This window comes from Tauraco erythrolophus, unplaced genomic scaffold (assembly GCF_009769465.1).
Source record: "Tauraco erythrolophus isolate bTauEry1 unplaced genomic scaffold, bTauEry1.pri scaffold_53_arrow_ctg1, whole genome shotgun sequence".
Classification (NCBI taxonomy): Eukaryota; Metazoa; Chordata; class Aves; order Musophagiformes; family Musophagidae; genus Tauraco; species Tauraco erythrolophus.
Window position 1 is genome coordinate 294,163 of NW_028238621.1, and position 21,937 is coordinate 316,099.

General features: G+C 48.1%; 1 protein-coding gene across 1 annotated transcript; it reads right to left on the minus strand.

Moving 5' to 3' along the window:
- Positions 1-215: 215 nt before the first annotated feature.
- Positions 216-2,384, minus strand: LOC147525884 (uncharacterized). The gene is made up of 4 exons (XM_086630843.1): positions 2,371-2,384; positions 1,798-1,858; positions 956-1,194; positions 216-723 (listed from the first exon to the last, which is right to left on the minus strand). Exons 1-4 carry the CDS (start codon positions 2,382-2,384, stop codon positions 216-218), a joined length of 822 nt encoding a protein of 273 aa, XP_086486969.1.
- Positions 2,385-21,937: the final 19,553 nt, after the last annotated feature.

The window sequence follows — 21,937 nt, forward strand, 5'->3', positions numbered from 1 at the left end:
CCTTTTTGTATTTGTGCTAAAAAAATATTGCTCTGACAGTTCGCTGCAGGGCCCTTTGCAACAAACTGACCAGACAGGGCCACATTAATAACACAACTACAGCAATAATCAGAATTAACAGCCCTGTTTTTAGCAATGATAACAACCAGCCGGACAGTCCCCATCCCCTGAACAATTTATTCAGCCAGTCCCATCCGTCATCCGCTTGCAATTTCTTAACTCCATCTTTCAGGAGCTGTATGCTCCTGTGTATTCATACAGCACATTCCTTCAAAATCTTCACGCCCATGTCCCTGCGCCAACAATAAAAAATCAATCGCAGCTCTATTTTGCAGTGTAGCATGCCCAACACTTCCAACATCAGTTAATAAATCGCTCAGTGCTATTGGTGTAGCATTGGTTTGCTCAGTCAGCCAACATCCCGGATTTGTTAACTTCCTTAAGGCCGCTGCTGCTGCAACCTCAGGTGCTAATGTTGATGCTGCTGTAATTTCTCCAGGCCCCCAAAAAGTGACCTGGTCATCACAACCGAATTCAAATTGATGAGTATTTCGTTTTACTTGCTCCTTTTTATTGTGAATCATCGTGAGGTTGGGCGTTAGCAACGTAAGCCTTCCAAGGCTGCACAGTCCACCACTGAGTTTCGGCGGAAGCCCACCCCATGCTCTATCCCCACAAATCAAAAATATTCCTTCAGGCAAAGCAACTAGCATGTTAAAGGACCTTGAAACATCAGTAGAAGTGTTAGTTAAACCAAGCAGTAGCGTTTCTATGGACAGGTAACGTGGCATTCACATTTTGACTCGTCCTTGCGGTATTATATGTATAATTAAACATTACACAAGCATCCGTAACAACAGATCCCAATAGCTCCAGTTCCTGTGGTTCCTGTGTTACTTGAGGCAAATGTGCATGCACCGCATCCCAGTTATCAACATTCCCTGAGGGCGCAGACCTATTACAGGGTCCTGGTGTAATCGGACATGGCCACACGTCCAAGGGCAGCCCCACCAAACAGGTAGAGAAAGGGTTTTCAGGGTTCACAACAGAAAGGCATAGAGTTTCCTGCTGCATTACATTTGCCAAGGTTACCCATACATTCTGCTTTGGTTGCTGGATCATCCATCCTTCAACGAGGTAAACTTTCCACCACAGGCCGGACACAACGAGCAGGAACCCACGGGGGGCCACAATCTATCGAGACACAAGCATACCCTCGTGCCCAGGTTATCAGATCACAGGGATCAGACCACTGACCTGTCTGTAGATCCTGAACCCTAACCAGAGCATATCACGGCCTGGCACCTCTGGTCACCGCCTCACAGGCATTCATCCCTGTGATGTCACAGCGCCAGAACGCATCCCATCCTGGTGCCCTTGGTCACTACCCCATGGGGACTCGTCCTGTTGATGTCACAGGCGCCAGAGCGTGTGCCATAATGGTGTCCCTGTTCAGCGCCCCACGAAGACTCATCCCAGTGATGTCACAGGCACCAGAGCACATCACAGCTTGGCGCCCCTTCACACTGTCCTACGAGGACTTGTCCCAGTGATGTCACAGGCGCCAGACTGCATCATATCCTGGCGCCCCGGTCACCACCCCACAGAGACTCTTCCCGGTGGTGTTACCGGCACGAGAGCACCTACCAGGCTGGCGTCCCTGGTCACCTCCCCATGGGGACTCATCCCAGTGATATCACAGGCGTGAGAGCACCTAGGAGGCTGGCACACTTGGTCACTGCATTACGGGGACTCATCCCAGTGATGTCATAAGCACCAAAGCCAGTCCGGCGCTACCCGCTGAGGATGGCCGAAGTAGAGCCACTTGGGGAACTCCAAGTGGCTCCCGCGGTGCCCACTGGGCCGAGTTCACCCAGAGAGGACTGAGATCTGAGAGAAACAGCCACACCAACACCAGGTCAGTGGAGATGGAAGGGGACGAGGTGTGCCGGAGCTGAGTTTCCCCTGCAACCAGTGGCAAGACGGCAGGCCGCCCCCCTGCAGCCAGGATGGTCTCGGTGGAGCAGAGACCCACTCGCAGCCCGTGGAGAACCCACATTGTAGAAGAGATGCCTGGGCCTGAGGATGGTCATGAAGCATGGGTACGACAAGGTAGAGATGCGTTTAGAGTCCGTGGGATGTCCCATGCCAGAGAGAGTGGCAACAACTCCCTAAGAATCCGAGACTGTTGTAAAGCCCACACTGGAACAATCTGTTGGGGAAGGATTGCATCCTGCAGGTAAGACTCACGCTGGAGAAGTTTGTGGATTTTCCTCGTGAGTAGGGGATCCACTGGAGCAAGGGACAATGGTGTAAGGACTCCTCCTCCTTTAAGAAAGGAGCGGCCGCAACAACATGGAATGAACTGACCTGCACTCCCCCATTCCCTGTCTACCAGAAAGTAGAGCCGGGAAGAAAAGGAAAGGGGGATGGGGAGGTGTTGTTTTATAAGATCTGGCCTTGTTGTCTTTTTAGCCTCTTAAGTAACTGGTTTTGCTTGTCTTTATTCTTTTAAGTAACTGTTAATAAATTGTTTTAAGAAATTTCTTTAAGAAAACTGAGTCTGTTTTGCCCGGGACCATGGTCGGTTGGTGCTCCCTCTGTTCTTGTCTCGACCATCAGTTCTTTATTATATTTTTTATCTCTCCACTTTACTGGAGTGAGAGAGTGTCTGTGTTGAGTTTAGTTGCTGGATCGGCCTAACCCATAACACGGGGTCTCGTCCCGGTGATGACACAGGGGCCAGAGCGTGTGCCAGCCTGGCATCCCTGGTCACTGCCTCACGGGGACTCGTCCTGGTGATGTCACAGACACCCGAGCACATCCCAGCCTGGCACCCCTGGTCACCGCTGTGCGGGAACTCGTCCCAGTCATGTCACGGGCGCCAGAGCGCGTCCCAGACTGGCGCCCCTTGTCACCACACCACTGGTACTCATCCCGCTGATGTCACAGATGCCAGAGTGCATCCCAGCCTAGCGCACCTTGTCTCTGCCCCACGGCGACTAGTTCTGGTGATGTCACAGGTGTCAGAGTGCGCCCCATCCTGGCACCTCTAATACGCTCCCCGTGGGGACTCATCCTTGTGATGTCACAGGCACCAGAGCACATCACAGACTGAAACACCTGATCACTGCCCTGCGGGTGCTTGTCCCAGTCATGTCACAGTCGCCAGAGTGCATTCCAGCCTGGCGCACCTGGTCACTGCCCCATGGGGAGTTGTCCTGGTTATGTCCCAGGCGCCAGAGTGCACCCCATCCTGGCACCCCAGATACCTGCCCCGCAGGGACTCATTCTGATGATGTCACAGAAGCCAGAGCGCATCACAGACTAGCACCTCTGGTGACCGTCCCACGGGGACTCCTCCCGGTGATGTCATAGGCACCAGAGCGTGTCCCAGACTGGCACCCTCCTTGGTCACCACACCAGAGAGACTCATCCTGGTGATGTCACAGACTCAACTACGCATCCCAACCTGGCATCCCTGGTCACCGTTCCACGGAGACATGTCCTAGTGATGTCACTGGTGCCAGAGCACGTCACAGCCTGGCGCCCCTGGTCATCATACCACAGGGAATCGTCCTGGTGATGTCACAGGTGCCAGAGCGCATACCAGCCTTGTGCTCCTGGTCAGCGCTCTGCAGGGACTCATCCCCATGATATCACAGGCGCCAGAGCACATCACAGCCTTGTGCCCCTGGTCAGCACCATAAGGGGACTTGTCCCGGTGATATCAAAGGTGCCAGAGTGCTTCCCAGCCTGGCACCCCTCGTCACCCCCCTGCAGAGACTAGTCCCAGTGATGTCACAGGTGCCAGAGCGTGTCAAATCCTGACGCCCCTGCAGGTGGTGAAGATGGAGCGGGAGGAGGTATGCCGAAGTTGAGTTCCCCTTGCAACCAGTGGCGAGACGGCAGGCGGCCCCCCTGCAGCCAGGAATGGACTCGGTGTAGCAGGGACCCGCTCAAAGCCAGTGGAGAAGCCCACGTTGGGGAAGATATGCCTGAGCCTGAGAGAGGTTGTGGAGCATAGGATGCACGACAAGCAACTGTTAATAATGGAGCACGGGATGCACGGCGAGGTAGTGAGGCATCTAGAGTCCATGGGACGACCCACGCCGAAGCGAGTGGCCACAACTCCCTAAGAATCCGAGACTGCAGTAAAGCCCGCACTGGAGCAATACGATGGGGAAGGTCAGTGCCCTACGGGGACTCGTCCCGGTGATGTCACAAGCACCAGAGCGCGTCACAGACTGGCACCCCAGGTCACTGTCCCACATGGACTCATCTCGGCTATGTCACAGGTGCCGGAGGGCATCACAGACTGGAACATCTGATCACCGCCCCATGGGAACTCATCCTGGTGATGACACAGGTGCCAGAGTGCGCCCCATCCTGGCATCCCTGATCGGTGCACTGTGGGGACTTGTCCTGGTGATGTCACAGTTGCCGGAGCACATACCAGCCTGTTGCCCTTGGTCTCTGCCCCGTGGGGACACGTCCCAGTGATGTTTCAGGTGCCAGAGTGCATCACAGCCTGGCACCCCTGGTCACTGCCCTGCGGGAACTAGTGCCGGTGATGTCACAGGTGCCAGAGCCATATCATGGTCTGTCACCTGTGGTCACCGTCTCATGGGCACTCGTCTCTGAGATGTCACAGGCTCTAGAACACATCCCAGCCTGGCGATCTTGGTCACCACCCCACGGGGAATCATCCCAGTGATGTCACAGGTGCCAGAGCGCATCCCAGCCTGGCACCCCTGTTCACTGCCCCACGGAGACTCGTCCCGGTGATGTCACAGATGCCAGAGCGCATCCCAGCCTGACACCACAATGCATCAACATTGATCTTAGAATCATGTCATGTTTATAAGGTTCCCTTGGATGCACTTGGGCCATCGGGACAGGGACTGAGTGCATTGCTGGTGGGAAGATCTAGTGTCACCACTCAAGGGATCTTTGTACACACGGGAGTTATTGATGCTGACTCTACAGGCCAGATTTGTGCCATGGTTTCCACACCCACCCCCCCTTGTCACTATTCCTGAAAAGACTCGAATTGCTCAACTTGTGCCTTTCAAGTCGTGTGTTCCCAGCACAGACCAACGAAGTCACGGAGATGGTGGCATTGTGTCTACAGGACTTCCGCAGGACTTCTGGACCGCAGACATCTCCAGCCAAAAGCCGCAGATGACGTCTACCCCTAATCCTGCCAAACGCCCAGCTGTCCAAGATTCAGCTCCAAGGTTTGATCAACACGGGCGCTGACGTGACAATCATCTCCTTCTCTGCGTGGCCTCCTACGTGGCCTTTAGCCCCTGTGGGGTCAGCCATTGAAGGGTTGGGAGGAACCACACAGAGCTCTTTAAGAGAACGACCTGTGGTGGTGAAAAATGCAGAGGGGCAAACAGCTACAGTTCGGCCCTATGTCACTGCAGCTTCACTTAACCTCTGGGGCGGAATGTATTGGCGGCTTGGGCGTTACAGATTGGGACAAATTTTTGATGGGGGTCACTGTGCTAAAGGGCACACAGTATCCTACGCTGCCTTTGCAGTGGCTAGTAAGCAAATCCATCTGGCAAACCCAGTGGTCCCTACCAAAAGAGAAACTAGTCGCCCTTCATCAGTTGGTTCAGGAACAATTACAACAGGGACACCTTGAGCCTTCTACTAGTCCCTGGAACACTCCTGTTTTTGTAATTAAGAAAAAATCAGGGAAATGGAGATTGTTGCAGGATCTCCGAAAAATCAATGCAGTGATGGAAAGTATGGGGGCATTGCAGCCTGGTATGCCCTCACCCACCATGATTCCAGCAGGGTGGGAAATCCTGATCATTGATTTGAAGGATTGTTTCACTATTTCTTTACATCCTGATGACAAGACAAAATTTGCTTTTACTGAGCCTGCAGTTAACAATGTCGAACCTGCGAAGAGGTATCAATGGAAGGTTCTACCTCAGGGCATGAAGAACAGTCCGACTATCTGCCAATGGTATGTCACTCAAGCTTTGTCCGGAGTCTGCGAGCAGTTTCCTGAGGCGTACTGCTACCATTACATGGATGATATCCTGGTGGCAGCATCTACCCAGGACAATCTGCTGAGGATACAGCCTCGGCTGCTCACTGCTCTGCATTCTTATGGATTGCACGTGGCTCCAGAGAAAGTTCAACAGCACCCTCTTTGGAAATATTTAGGAGTCAAAATTCTGGATCAAACGATACAGCACCAAGAGGTACAATTTTCAGGTTCTATTAAGACCTTGAATGATGCTCAGAAATTGCTGGGTATCATCAGTTGGTTACGTCCTTATCTAGTGATGTGCAGAAACAGACTCCACAACTTGGAAAGTTGTAAAGTAGGTATGTTTATGGCAGCACTGGGTGCACGGGGGATCGCGCCACCACAAACGTGCACACCCGCCATAGCAGTTTTTCTTGTATTTATACAGACATACTCATCACCCCCCCGCCAAAAGGGCAATCTCTTCCAAGAGATCATTTCCATAGCCCCCGCCTCAGGATCCGCCTCAGGCTCCTCCTTGACACGCCTCCTGGTGGTCGTGGGCAGGGGTCTTTGGGATGAAGGCCGTAGGTCTTCCTCGCTGTGTGTTTTCACTTCTTCCCTAAAATTCCTGTTTTGGCTGGACTTGCAGAGCGAAACCGTTTCCCAGCCTGGCCTGGCCTTGAGTGGACACCTGGTTGTCTCCTACTTGTTATTGTTTGAAGAAAAATGTTAGTTCTTGACAGTCCTCCTCTTGATATGGGGATAGGTATAGGAGTAGGCATAAGACTATATTAGCTATTATTTCTATGGATAGGTATAAGAATAGGCATAAGACTCTGGGAAATACATAGCTCTGTGAAATAGCTCTGTGAATTGCTAGAAGTTATCAAATACTAATCCCTGCTTTGAAACACTAACTACCCGAAAAGAAGGCCGGTAAGAGAGACAAAATAAATGATGGCAAGGTTGTAACTCATGACCCATAGGGAGAAAAACAGACAAAGAGGAGAGATAAGGACTAACGAGAACTAACATTTGCCTTCAAACAATAACAAGTAGGAGACAACCAGGTGTCCACTCAAGGCCAGGGAAACGGTTTGGCTCTACAGGCCCAGCCAAAACAAGAGTTTTAGAGAAGAAGTGAAAACACACAGCGAGGAAGACCTACGGCCTTCATCCCAAAGACCCCTGCCCACGACCACCAGGAGGCGTGTCAAGGAGGAGCCTGAGGCGGATCCTGAGGCGGGGGCTATGGAAATGATCTCCAGGGAGAGACTGCCCTTTTTGGGGGAGGGGGTGATGAGTATGTCTGTATAAATACAAGAAAAACTGCTATGGCGGGTGTGCACTTTTGTGGTGGAGCGATCCCCTGTGCACCCAGCGCTGCAATAAACACACCTACTGGGCAACTTTCCAAGTTGTGGAGTCTGTTTCAGCACTTCAGTTTTGCTCGACTGTGGAACCGACTGCGGAGCGGACGCCCCTAGGCGCGCCCCGAGAACTTTCCTCAGAGGAGCCTCCTCTCCTCAGTCGATTACCCAGAGGCAGACAAGGACTTCCTGAGCCGCGGACAAACGGTATGTTCGGGTAAGAATGGCCGGAGACGTCTGGCGTACGGGGCTGCTGGTGAATCACGCGGAGACGTCCGGCGTGCAGCATTGTCCACGGGCAGGGTGCCCTGCGGTAAGGAGGGCCCTGGGGAGTTTGCTGCCTTAGAGGATCAGAGACTGGTGAGCTGGAATGTGTGCCAGCAAGAACCAGAGACTGAAACCAGAGACTGGTGAGCTGGAATGTGTGCCAGCAAGAACCAGAGACTGAGACCAGGGACTGGTGAGCTGGAATCTGTGCCAGCAAGAACCAGGGACTGGCAGGCCACTAGCGATCTTGCGAGCAGATCGAGCAAACTCAGAGGCTGTCGCTACTTCCCTGAAGGGCGAGGCGCCGTTTTGGCATTTCACTTAGGCGCCCGAACACTGAGTCTGACACAGAGGGGTGGGAAAGTAGCGCAACCTCACAGTCATATGGCTTATGGAATATTAGCAGCTGCAGGAGGAGTAATAGCTGGATTGGTAATTGTCTGTTATCTGCTCTGTTATATGTTCTCTTGTGTGGAGGAATTCCTTTCCGAGACTGGCCATAATATTCTCTCGGGTATGGACAATCCCTGTTTGGGCCCCAGAGCACAAGGTTACCAACTAGATTACTTTTGTCCTTCAAGTTATCTCAATGGCCTTAAAAGGAAATGTAGACTGATAGCCTGCCAAGATGCACGCCTCCTGGATGCCTCTCCGATGACCGCAATGAGGAGACTGAAGGGATGAGCTTATTACCTGTGTTCTGCTAGCGCTGCCCTATCACTATAGCCCACGAGAGTGTGTTTACGCTAAGCAAGCCAATTGTAGAATGTAGTCGTGTCACATCACATTCCGCTATATAACCTGTGTGTTGTTTGTAATAAACGGAGCATGATTTTCTAACCACATTGCTGTATGGTCATGACTCTGGGCCGTCCACAGTAGGGCACTGCAACAAGTGGCGCCCGAACAGGGACCCTGAAATCGCTTAAATGCGGAAAAAGTCGCTTAAATGCGGAAAGATTGCTTAAATGCGGATAAACTCGCTTAACTGCGGAAGTCTCCATAGCTTCGTGAATACGGTATTGGGAGCCTGTGGACGTGCAGCAGGGAAGGGCACGGGACGAAGAGAATCGCCGGAGCCTGGAAAGTTTCGCAGCGGCCGAGCGAACCCCTGCAAGGTAAGACCGCGATGGAAACGGAGGCGGCAATCAAGCTGTTAACCAGTATACTCTCTAAGAGAGGAGAAACGGTTAGCCCTAAGGAGATAGAAAGCCTCATTAAGTGGGCGAAAGCAAATGGACATTGTAAAACCTCTCCGCTACTCTTTAATGTTGATGAATGGCGTGAAGTGGGGGAACATCTCTGGGAGACCACCTTAGCGGGAGGAAAAGAGGAAAAAACAGCAAAAGAAGTGGGACAGACGTGGCGTGTCGTAATTAACACCTTACGGGAGATCAAAGCTGAGCGAAAAGTTGCTGCTGCGGCCATAGAAGCCCTGCAGCCGGGTAACACCTCTGGCGAGCTGCACGAGCCGCCGCCGCCACCCTCCCGTATTGCGCAGTTCTTTGGGGTCGGACATTTACGCCCAACAAAAGGCATGCGAGCTCCCACCTGTTCTACTATCACTGAGGTGTGGAAACAAGCTGAGGGGCTGGGAGAAACTGTGTCAGAACAAAAAACTGAGTCTAAAGAGCCTACGGGGCCCCCAGCCTGCTCAGGGACAGCAGAGGAAGTGCCCGCCGCCCCTCCAGCACCAACTGGGCACAAAGCGGAAGTGCCAGCCCAAGGGAACTCGGGGGGTGGTGACTGTACGGCTTTGTCATCGCTGTCGTCGGGCCAAGGAAGAGCGTCCTGCCACCCAAAACTTAACCCTGCTTTGCCCTCCTCTGGCGTGTCGGTTCTTTTGCAGCTGATGGTCCTCGGCGGGAGGGGTCGGCAGCAGTTACGGAGCGCAAGCGGCCGGAGCCGCGACAACGACAACAACGACAGCAACAGCAACAACAAGCGGGGCGGCCGGCACAGGGCGGCTGGGTCGTCGTCCCCACCCCGCTCCCCCGCTCTCCCGCCCAGCTGAGGCTCCCCCCCCCCCCCCACCCCCGCCGCAGGCCGAGCCTGGAGGGCGGCCGCGTCGCCGCTGCCCGTGGCCCAGGTTTTACCACGAGACAGCACATCTTAACTTAGATCGTCTCGATCGGCATCGCGGGAAATAACTAATCCTCCTTTGTTCCAGCAATTTGAACAGTTAATATCAGTGTTGCAAAACCGTAAACATGCATATTCCATGGTACATCTGCGAGCGCACACCACGCTTCCAAGGCCTATAGCAGAAGGGAACAGGCGAGCTGAGCCTCTCACGAGTGCAGCTCTGGTACCAAACTCGTTAATGCAGGCAAAATCTTGCATGACTGCCACCATCAGAATGCTAATGCTATTAGGTGACAATTTGGTTTAACACGACAACAAGCCCGCTCAATCGTACAATTGTGTACTAGCTGTTAAAATATGATCATGCCACCAATGAATGGTGTTAATCCTCGTGGTTTACGCTTGCAGGAACTTTGGCATACACTTCTTATCAGACATATGTATTTTTGTCATCATGAGGTATTGAGCATGTTACTGGTATTCCGTACAATCCTACTGAGCAACCGATCATAGAACATGCACATGGTACTTTGGAGAATATGCCTCTAAAACAAAAAAGGGGAATGACAGGGAAATCTCCCAATGAAACAATAGCTAAAGTGTTATAGCTGTTAAATTTCTTAAATCGAGAGCTAAACATTTTGGGATGAATAAAATGTCACACATGTCAAAATCAGGCACAGGCAGGGTTACAGCAAGTGGCTTTCCAACAACTGACTAAATTGGCTATGAGAGCATTAAGACGTGTCCCTGATTTTTTGGGACAGGGGAGGCTTCCTTTGCTTCCATTCGGCAGGGAGCACAGGAACCTTATGAACATTTCCTTGATCGGCTGCAAGCAGCAGTTCAGAGACAAACAGAAAATCCAGCTGCTGCAGATGTCTTGCTATTCCAGTTAGTAATTGAAGATATCCTCTTAAGCACGTGCCAAGCCCATGTATACAGCAGTGTTGGTGACAATATTGGGGCAGCTGTAGCTATTGGCAGTGTTATAACAGGATGTTTTAAATGGCTGAAAAATCCTGAAGCGGAAGGTGACCATCTAAAGAGTGCTTTCCAGCATCTATGCTCTCCATCCTTTTCTACCTTTTTACAATTTCGTTTTATTTCGTTTTGCATCATGATGAACTGTCACCAGAGTTCTCTGCTCTGTAGTGACAGAGCATTCTGTGTATCACTGGTGGTTCGCAGCATCATGAGGCATTTCGAAGGTTTACGTTTTTGCATTTCACAGAGATCTTAAACTAAGACAATCACTTATCTTGAATAGCACACCCTACTCCTCGCAATCTATTTGCACATCCATTGTCCCATATTGACATGAATCAACTGAATACTTTTTGCACAGGCAAGCTCTTGATCCTATCAGAAATCGGGCAAAAACAATTGCAGATTTAATAAAGGGTGTCAGAATGTGGGCTCAAAAATTAGGCGATGAACAGCTCAAATTAGGACATATAATTCCCTCCACTACCCTATGGATTACTCCAATATTTGCTAACCCAAAGAAATCAGGAAAATGGAGATTTACGTTAAAAGTTTTAAGAGTAATTAATGCAATCAATTCACCAATGGGTGCATTACAACCGGGTGTATCAAATCCTACTATGATTTCAGAATGTTAGCATTTGATGGTGATTGATTTAAAGACTGGGTTTTTCTACCTTTTTACTCTTTTATTTATTTACACCCTAACGATTGTCCTAGATTTGCCTTTTCAGTTCCAGTACTTAACGATGAACAACCCACGCAACAATATCATTGGATTGTACTGCCTCAAGGAATGATGATTAGTCCTACAGTTTGTCAATTGCTGGTTGATGATACTTCCCATCAGGTCAGACAGTAGATCAAGCTCAGCAGATTGTACACGCCTGCTGTTGCGGCCGAAGACGGGGAAGCAAGACGCATCAATATGATGAGTAAAAAGGCTTCAGCTTTATTCTGTGATACTGCTCTTTTTATAGCATAGCTCGATTCTGTGCACGCTTTCATGCGCTGTACTTAGCAAGCTAATTGGTCTAGCACTACTGTTCACGCGACAAGCACGAGTATGATACACACTGTGATTGGATACAGATTTCTATATTTGTTACAATATTTTAATATTTTTGCAGTTAGTATGTTTTGCTCAGAATCTTGTTTTTCATAGTTTCATCCTTCTTGTTTTTTTCCCAGGGACAGTGTGTTTTTCACAGCTTCAACCTACCTTCTTATCTCAAGGACAGTGTTCTTTTTATATTCGCTGATACACATTCCTTACTGTTAACACTTGGGCTGCAACATCTCCCCCTCTTTTTTCAAAAACGGCGTGCGCTATAGCTGACAAGCGTTGGGTCATACATTGCATTAAGTATGGTCCAAAAAGCAAGAGAAAGCCTAACAACAAAAGAGGCCCCAAGCACGTTTTGATGAGATCTCTCACCCAACCATCTATTCCCCAGGAAGTCAACCATCCATCGATGCCATCTACCTCTTTCAAGGCATGTAGTTTGTCCTTTAGTTGTTTAAGTTTTCTATGCACTGACTCTCCTGGACCTGTTAAATTCATACAACACATTCCTTCGATCTCTTCATAACCATGCCCATGGGCTAAAAGCAAATAGTCAATCGCTGCTCTGTTTTGCAATACTGCATGATTGACACTTTCTACATCTTTCGTTAATTCATCTAGAATGCTGGATGTTAAGTTTATCTCGTCACGAGCCCAGCAACCTAGTTGTTTTGCTAAGGTAAGCGTTTTTGCTGCTGCTAACCCTGGGAAAAGTGTGGAGGCAGCTACTCGTCCAAATTCACTCCAAAACATGGGATTGCCTACACTGCTACAGTCTAGATCATGTAGGCTTCTTTTTCTCCTGGTGTGATTTTTCACTCCATTTTCTTAATAGGGATATATTGGGATGGAATAAGGCTAGCTGGCCTAAATAACAAGGACCTCCTTCTGGTTGTTTTGGAATGCCATTCCATGCCCTGTCTCTACAAATTAAGAAAATTCCTTCGGGCAACCTTCGAGGTTCAGTAATGTTGCTGCCATTGCAGCTCGAGTATAGAAAGCGAATTACCGATACGCTGTCAAGATTAGAATCTAAGGTTGCCCATAGTTTCCTGTTTTTATTCAAGTTGTTTGGGTCTAATGGCAAAAATGAAAACCATCCTCCTATTTTCCCAGCGGTAGTGTTTGCATGCATGCTACCAAGCAGGTCTAGTTCTTCTGGATCAGACTGGAGGGAAGCATTAAGTGCATGAATAAGCCGGCATTGTACTGCTCCGTCATACTGTTGAGGGGTTGCTCTATAGATCGTTGTGGTATTGAAGTTGCTATATGTTAGGTTGGTGGCGTTTACCAGCCCTCTAAAGGCTGCCACTTTCCATGTTGGTACTCCTATGAGACAGGTACGGAATGGGTTTCCAATACCACCCAGGGCTAGGCAGATTGATGACTGGTTTGTTTTGTTAGCAATGGTTACCCATATGTTGTCTCTCGGGCTGATGGAGTTGATTCCGTAGGTCATTTGGCACCACACTAAGATTCCTGTTACTATAGGTATTGTCTTACCAATAAACTCCTCCATCCTTGTCATGATGTCTACACTGCCTCTGATATCTGGTACCCATCACTTGTGTCTTTTGTGCTACTTCTACAACAGTCAGTAGTTTTTGTAACCTAAAGGCTGCGTATGCTAATATAGCTTCTTCTGCACTTTCAAACAACGCAGTTAACCTTTGTCGTGAAGCGTTCTCTATTTTAAGCCAAGCAGCGAGCGCCTGGTATGGGTTAATATCTAAAGCGCGTCTACAATCTGCACAGCCTTGCACTGCGTCACGTTGCGATTCATGACATATGCGACTACAACCTCCACACTCTATAGTTATAACCTGTAAATTTCTACATCTACACCTACAGTGCGTTAGCGGGTATAATTTTGCAGCTTTGCGCGTGCGTATCAGACTACGGATAAAGGCAAAATCTATCTCATCTGGATCAGAGTCGTCTAATATGTTCTTTGGAAGATTTAGCACTTCTTCTATTCTTCTGCAGAGAGGTCCGAGTCTTGGGAACTCCTGGATTGCCTCCGCCTTCGCCTTTCAGTTCGCGCGTTGGGGGACATCTCCCCCTCTTTTTTCAAAATGGCAGCGAGTCGCTTTACATCTTGATGGCACCGTTCAACAATAGCCTGACCCGTACTGTTGTACGGAACACCTTTTCTATGTTCAATTCCCCAATCCGCTACAAATGCAGCACATGTTGTTCCTGTGTATGCAGGAGCATTGTCTGTTTTGATGACTTGTGGTAAGCCAAGGGCAGCAAATGCTGAAAGCCAATGTTGTTTTACACATCGGTGACGTGGATATGGCGCAGTGGACCAAAGGTGGGAAACTCAGTTACATCAGTTTGCCACACTCCTCTTGGTTGCAATCCTCGAGGGTTGGTGCCTTGCAGCGACGATGGCACGGGCTTGTGCTCGCGACAGTGCAAACTCTTTCTGAAGAGGTCGAGCAGATTGGTGAAAACATTTGTGTGATCGATCAGTGACAGCGTTGCCCCTTTTTCTTTTCTCGCACGAATAAAACTCTGTGTAGGAGACTGGCAATTTCAGTTACTAGCATATTGTTTTGGTACAGCCTTGCAAAAGCAGTTTCTAGTATACTACTTCCCTTTCCGAGGGCCTTACTATTTCCACTATACCCAAGATTTCGCTGAGCAGGAGGGTGTCAATCGGCAGGGTCGTTGTGGAGAAGGGAGGCAGGCACGGCACCTTCAGGGCGTCCCCTGTTTATCTACACAGTGTGCTCTGCAGCCTCCCTCAGCTCCGCTCTGAGCCATCTCCTTTCACCCTTAGCAGAGTCTACGACAAAGGTACTGACACGGCGTTGCCGCACGCGTGGCCAGTGCGCGCAACAAGGCTGCCCAGTATGTGCTCTGCCGGCTAACAGCGGTTTTTGCGAATCGCAACATGTTGTTCAATAACAATCCTCCTAGCTTCTCTTTTCAAAGTTACGTGCTTACAACTAAGTCCAGTTAGTAATTCTTTGTCATTAATTTGGTACCAGTTAATTCTTTTCCTTCCAGTAGCTACGGGTGGAATCCATACACTTTCCGATCGGAGAAAAGACACAAAGCATATATACAAGCAACTTTCATACACATAATATACCTAACAATGAGAAACATAAGAACAGTTGATATATTAACATGAAATCTTCTATTACAAGTCTGTCCATTTGAACCATTCTCTTCATTCGGTGTTTCTGTGATCTCTGCTTGCTCTGCTAATTCTTGGATCTCCCCTTCTCTATTTGTAGTTTCAAAAGTCCTGGTTGGCTTTACGTTTCTTGCTGGTAACCAGTATGGACCTGTGGGAAGAACACAAACATACCCTCTTCCCCATGTAAGCAGAGGCGCAGGGCCATCCCATGAGTTGAGTCCAGCTTCTTATAACATGCTGTTGATTTTTCTGCAAAAATGGCACTGGGTTTAAAATTGTGATCCACAGCCATAGTATGTTGCCTAGAAGCAGACAAATTAAGAAAATTTAAAACATATGTGGCTTTGTCCAAGGATTCTTGCAGGGAAATATACGGAAGACTGCCCCTTTTTGTTTATCAAACATTTGTTTTAACGTTAAATGAGTTTGTTCAATAACAGCTTGTCCCATAGGTGAATGAGGGATACTGGTAGTGTGAGTCACTCTCCAATCCTGTAAAAGGCACCATACTGGATCACTGTTTGTCCCAATTTTCTTTGGTACTCCCATGGTTTTCTTCAGTGTGAGCAGTAGCAATAACAAGGGCAGAAAACATATCAACAGTTACATGCACATATTTAGATCGATTAGACAATTGAATATAAGTAATATCAGTTTGCCATAATTCATTGGCACATAAACCTGTTGGATTTACTCCTGCTGGAGTATTTGAAGGCACAATACATTGACGGTCAGGGTAGGCACGTACAATTTGCTAAGCTTGATTTACTGTCTGACCTGACAGAGAGCATCATCTACTACCAATTGACAAACTGTAGGCCTATTCATCATTCCTTGAAGCAGTACAATCCAATGATATTGTTGCGTGGGTCGTTCATTGTTAAGCACTGGAACTGAAAAGGCAAATCTAGGACAATCATTAGGGTGTAAATAAATAAAAAAGTAAAAAGGTGAAATAACCCAATCTTTTAAATCAATCGCCATCAAATGCTAACATTCTGGAATCATAGTAGGATTTGGTACACCCAGTTGTAATGCACACATTGGTGAAATGATTGTATTAATAGCTCTTAAATCTTCTAACATAAATCTCCATTTTCCTGATTTCTTTGGGGTAACAAATATTGGAGGGAATTATATGTCCTAATTTGAGCTGTTCATTGACTAATTTTTGAGTTCAGTTCAGTCGCTCACCTTTTAGTGGCCACTGATCAACTCAGACCGGCTTGCCAGCTTGAGTCAGGGCTGGACATCAGTGACGTGCTAAAAATTTGAGGTTAGCCTCACATTCCACTGATTCAACAAATCCCGACCTCATAATGTACATGGGACATCAAAAACATATGGTTTCAAAACAGCTTGTTTGTTACCTGGGCCTACTACTAACAAGGTCTGTGCACTCTGCTGTGGGATCCGTGTTCCACTTACTCCGATCACAGCTGCCAGGGCTTGTATCAGAGGCCGAGAGGGCGGCCAGTCAGGATTTTTCATTATAGATACATCAGCCCCTGTGTCAACTAGGCCAGAAAAGCCTTCCCATTAATGATTACTGTTAAAGGAGGCTGTGCAGCTGTGACTATCTGTGTCCAAAATTCTTTTGTGATAGCAGAGTGACCTTTATTGTTGTTATACAGGCAGCTTTTATAGATTATTACTCTGGCCATGATGTGTCCACGCGCCCCTTACCTAGCTGTGATTGGGTACAAACAATAGTGCACGCACCTATTTTAACTTTATTATTGGCTATGCCTAAAAGGAGCTATTTTTTACTTGCTAAACTAAACATCATTTTCTCACACACTCGATATCAACTTCCAAACTCCCATGTCAGCTTCTCACACTCCCTGCACCAGCTGTTCACACTCCCTTTTCTTTCTCATCCTCTTTATCGGTGTTTTCCAACGTCAGAAAAGAGCACAGGCTTAAATCATCAAGGTCAAACCTCAACTGTAGCTGTGTGTATGATGCCACAACAACTCCCCCCTTTTTTGTTTTTCTGTGATCATTACTTGATTAACCGTACTCTGTACCATCTGCTGGGAGCGTGACAATAGGCAGGGGGTGATTATTGCTATGCATAAAAGAACTACTAGCAATATAATGTCTGCTTTATTAAAGATTTTAACCATCCTGTCAATTAAGAGCATTGATAAAGCAGAAGCTGTAGCATTAATTTGTTTTGCAAGCCAACAACCCAACTTATTCAGTGTAGTTAACACCTGTGCCACTCCAACTCCTGGTGCAAATATTGAAGCTGCAATGATTTTAGCTGGTTCCCAAAATTCTGCTTTATAGTGTTTCGAGCCCACATTGTGACACGCCTTTACTAAATCTGCAATCGTTTTTGCCCGATTTCTGATAAGATCAAGAGCTTATTGACAGTCTGTGTTAGCATTTTCAATGGCTAGCTGGAATACCAACACATCTGCAGTAGCCGGATTTTCTGTTTATCTCTGAACTGCCATTTGTAGCTGATCAAAGAAATGCTCATAAGGTTCCTGTGCTCCCTGCCGAATGGAAGCAAAGGAAGCCTCCCCTGTCCCAAAAATCAGGGACACGTTTTAATGCTCTCATAGCCAATTCAGTCAGCTGTTGGAAAGCTACTTGCTGTAACCCTGCCTGTGCCTAATTTTGACATGAGTGACATTTTATTCATCCCAAAATATTTAGCTCTCGATTTAAGAGATTTAACACCCATAACACTTTAGCTATTGTTTCATTGGGAGATTTCCCCATCATTCCTCTTTCTTGTTTCAAGAGCATATTCTCCAAAGTACCATGTGCGTGTTCTATGATCGGTTGCCCAGTAGGATTGTAAGAAATACCAGCAACATGCTCAATACTTTATGATGACAAAAATACATATGTCTGATAAGAAGTGTATGCCAAAGTTCCTGCGAGCGTAAACCACGAAGATTAACACCATTCACTGGTGGCATGATCATATTTTAACAGCTAGTACAGAATTGTACGATTGAGCGGGCTTATTGTTGTGTTAAACCAAATTGTCACTTAATAGCATCAGTATCCTGATGGTAGAAGTCCTGCAAGATTTTGCCTGTATTAACGAGTTTGGTACCAGAGCTGCACTCGTGAGAGGCTCAGCTCACCTGTTCCCTTCTGCTATAGGCCCTGGAAGCGTGGTGTGCGCTCGCAGATGTACAATGGAATGTGCATGTTTACGGTTTTGCGACACTGATATTAACTGTTGAAATTGCTGGAACAAAAGAGGATTAGTTATTTCCCGCGATGCCGATCGAGACGATCCAAGTTACGATGTGCTCTCTCTCGGTACAACCTGGGCCACAGGCAGCGGCCGGGCGGGGGGGGGGGGTCAGCCCTCCCTCGCCTCAGCCGGGCGGGGTGGCGATGACGACCCAGCAGCCCTGTGCCGCCCCCCCCCCTTGTTGTTGTTGCTCTTGTTGTTGTTGCCGCAGCTCCGGCCGCTCGCGCTCCGTAACCGCCGCCGCCCCCTCCCGCCAAGGGGACCATCAGCCGCGAACGAACCGGCGCAGCGGGGCCCGCCGCGCGTCTCCATCCTTTCCAGCCGCGGTTCGTTCCCGCACACGAGCGGCAGCGCCGAGGCAAACGCCGCCCGCGGCCCCGGCAGCAGCAGCAGCGGCGTTCCCGGGGCGCCGCCGGGCGCGGTGGGCGGCGCGGCGCGGGGGTGCTGGTGTACCAACTTCGTTGGAAGAGGGGGAAAGAAATAAGTCTGTCTTTCGTTCGGGGTCCTGGATCAAAAGCATTCGATGATGACTTTTCCAGGCCAGCAGCATCCCCACAGGTGGCTGCACGCCAAAGTTTAACGTCTATAGTGTCCCAAGTCCTTGTCAGGTATATATTTGAAGAGCTTGCCTCCGGTACATGGGCTGATACCCAAACCAGGAGTACTGGGAGTTTTATCAAGTTAGAACTGTTCGTAGTGCTGGTTTCTCTAGCACTTTGTCCCAGTCGCTTACCTCCTCCTGTTGAGGCAGTTGTTGCTTTTTTGTGTTTTTTTGTGGGTTTTTTTTTTTTTTTTTTTTTTGCTTTTTTTTGTTTTTTTTTGTTTTTTTGTCGCTTACTTCTTTTGCATACCCCCCTGCAATCAGGGGCCAATATCTTTTTCCAAGTTTTAGTCCACGCTCCTCTAAGAAGCTTTTCAACAATGACAATGCAACGTCCCGTTCCATCATCTCGTTCCCAGGCTGTCATTGCAGCATTCCCATCCCGAACCAGACCTCGGTCTGCCTGACTCACCGGTCAGTCCGTAGCGCTACGATTCCGCCTCTCTCAGACGATCCGCCTCTCGGGCTATCCGCCTCTCTCGGGCTATCCGCCTCTCTCGGGCTATCCACCTCTCTCGGGCGCCGGGATGGCCGTCCTCTCTCTCGTCCGCGTTGTGGTCGTTGAAAACCCTCTTGATCACGTCGGGGTCACCAGATGTTGCGGCCGAAGACGGGGAAGCAAGACGCATCAATATGATGAGTAAAAAGGCTTCAGCTTTATTCTGTGATACTGCTCTTTTTATAGCATAGCTCGGTTCTGTGCACGCTTTCATGCGCTGTACTTAGCAAGCTAATTGGTCTAGCACTACTGTTCACGCGACAAGCACGAGTATGATACACACTGTGATTGGATACAGATTTCTATATTTGTTACAATATTTTAATATTTTTGCAGTTAGTATGTTTTGCTCAGAATCTTGTTTTTCATAGTTTCATCCTTCTTGTTTTTTTCCCAGGGACAGTGTGTTTTTCACAGCTTCAACCTACCTTCTTATCTCAAGGACAGTGTTCTTTTTATATTCGCTGATACACATTCCTTACTGTTAACACTTGGGCTGCAACAGCCTGCCCTGACCGTCAGCGTATTGTGCCTTCAAATAATCCAGCAGGAGTAAATCCAAAAGGTTTATGTGTCAATGAATTATGGCAAACTGATATTACTTATATTCAATCGTTTCTTCGATCTAAATATGTACATATACCTGTTGATATATTTTCTGCCTTTGTTCTTGCTACTGCTCACACTGGAGAAAACCATGGGAGTACCAAAGAAAATCGGGACAGACAGTGATCCAGTATGGTACCTTTTTACAGGATCAGGGAGTGACTCACACTACCGGTATCCCTCATTTGCCTACGGGACAAGCTGTTATTGAACGAACTCATTTAATGTTAAAACAAATGCTTGATAAACAAAAAAGGGGGAGTCTTCCGTATATTTCCCAGCAAAAATCCTTGGACAAAGCCACATATGTTTTAAATTTTCTTAATTTGTCTGCTTCTAGGCAACATACTACAGCTGTGGATCACAATTTTAAACCCAGTGCCATTTTTACAGAAAAATCAACAGCATGTTATAAGAAACTGGGCTCAACTCATGGGATGGCCCTGTGTCTCTGCTTGCATGGGGAAGAGGGTATGCTCGTGTTCTCTTTCCCACAGGTCCGTACTGGTTACCAGCAAGAAACGTAAAGCCAGCCAGGACTTTTGAAACTACAAATAGAGAAAGGAAGATCCAAGAATTAGCAGAGCAAGCAGAGATCACAGAAACACCGAATGAGGAGAATGGTTCAAATGGACAGACTCGTAATAGAAGATTTCATGTTAATATATCAACTGTTCTTATGTTTCTCATTGTTAGGTATAGTATGTGTGTGAAAGTTGCTTGTATATATGCTTTGTGTGTTTTCTCCGATCGGAAGGTGTATGGATTCCACCCGTAGCTACTGGAAGGAAAAGAATTAACTGGTACCAAATTAATGACAAAGAATTACTGACTGGACCTAATTGTGAGCACGTAACTTTGAAAAGAGAAGCTAGGAGGATTGTTATTGAACAACATGTTGCGATTCGCAAAAACCGCTGTTAGCCGGCAGAGCACATACTGGGCAGCCTTGTTGCACGCACTGGCCACGCGTGCGGCAACGCCGTGTCAGTACCTTTGTCATAGACTCTGTTGAGGGTGAAAAGAGATGGCTCAGAGCGGAGCTGAGGGAGGCTGCAGAGCATACTTTGTGGATAAACAGGGGACGCCCTGAAGGTGCTGTGCCTGCCTCTCTTCTCTGCGATGACCCTGCTGATTGTTACCCTCCTGCTGAGCAGAATCTTGGGCATAGTCGAGATGGTAAGACTCCCAGAAAGGGAAACAATATGCTAGTAACTGCTTCTGCAAGGCTGTACCGAAACAATATGCTAGTAACTGCTTCTGCAAGGCTGTACCGAAACAAAACGCTAGTAACTGCTTCTGTAGGGCTATAGTAGAGCTTAGGGTATTCCTTCGCATATAAGGGGAGATCTATGTACTATAGGAACTTTAGGAATGTATTTACCTCATACCACCATGATCCTAAGTCATAGACACACCTGGAATAGGCAAAGCACGCACGCTTATGATAGCTAGTGCAATTCCAGAGCAGAATTTGGGAAACCAGCTAAAATCATTGCAGCTTCAATATTTGCACCAGGAGTTGAAGTGGCACAAACGTTAACTACACTGAATAAGTTGGGTCACTTGGGCTAACAAAACCAACGTATCACAATTCTGTTTATCTATGCAAAGTGCCTCTGACCCATTTCGCACGTGCCTTATTGGTGTGCCAATACTTTTGGCCAAATAATAGCACTAACATTACAGAGTTTCAAAGATTCGTCAATGCCTCTGCCCTCTCATACCAACAACCCAGTGGCATGAGACGGATCTGCAGTGGGTGGGATTGGCCTTTCGATGTGGGATCGGAAGTCCAAGCCGCCTTGATTAGATCACTCAATGTGACCATCCCCGCAGGACTGCAAGAACTTGATCTTTTAGGTAGCTTGTTACCAGGGACATGGAAAAATGTTTCTGGTTTATGGAACCAGTTAATGAGTCATGACGCCATATGTAAAATCATTCGCCCTCCCATGCAACTTGTAACTGGCTCTGGAGTGGTTTGGTTCCAAACGCTGAAGCAAGCCTATTAGACTAAATTAGGACGCAGTTTCTTCTTCCAAGATAAACCGCGTTTCAATGTGTCCGGCACATCA

Excerpts from the sequence above, each read along its gene's own strand:
- LOC147525884 (XM_086630843.1), bottom strand. Across the intron at positions 1,195-1,797 it reads ACTTCGGCCATCCTCAGCGG|ATTGTGGCCCCCCGTGGGTT; the intron begins GTAGCGCCGGAC and ends GTGTCTCGATAG. Across the intron at positions 724-955 it reads ACACCAGGACCCTGTAATAG|GTCCTTTAACATGCTAGTTG; the intron begins GTCTGCGCCCTC and ends TGATGTTTCAAG.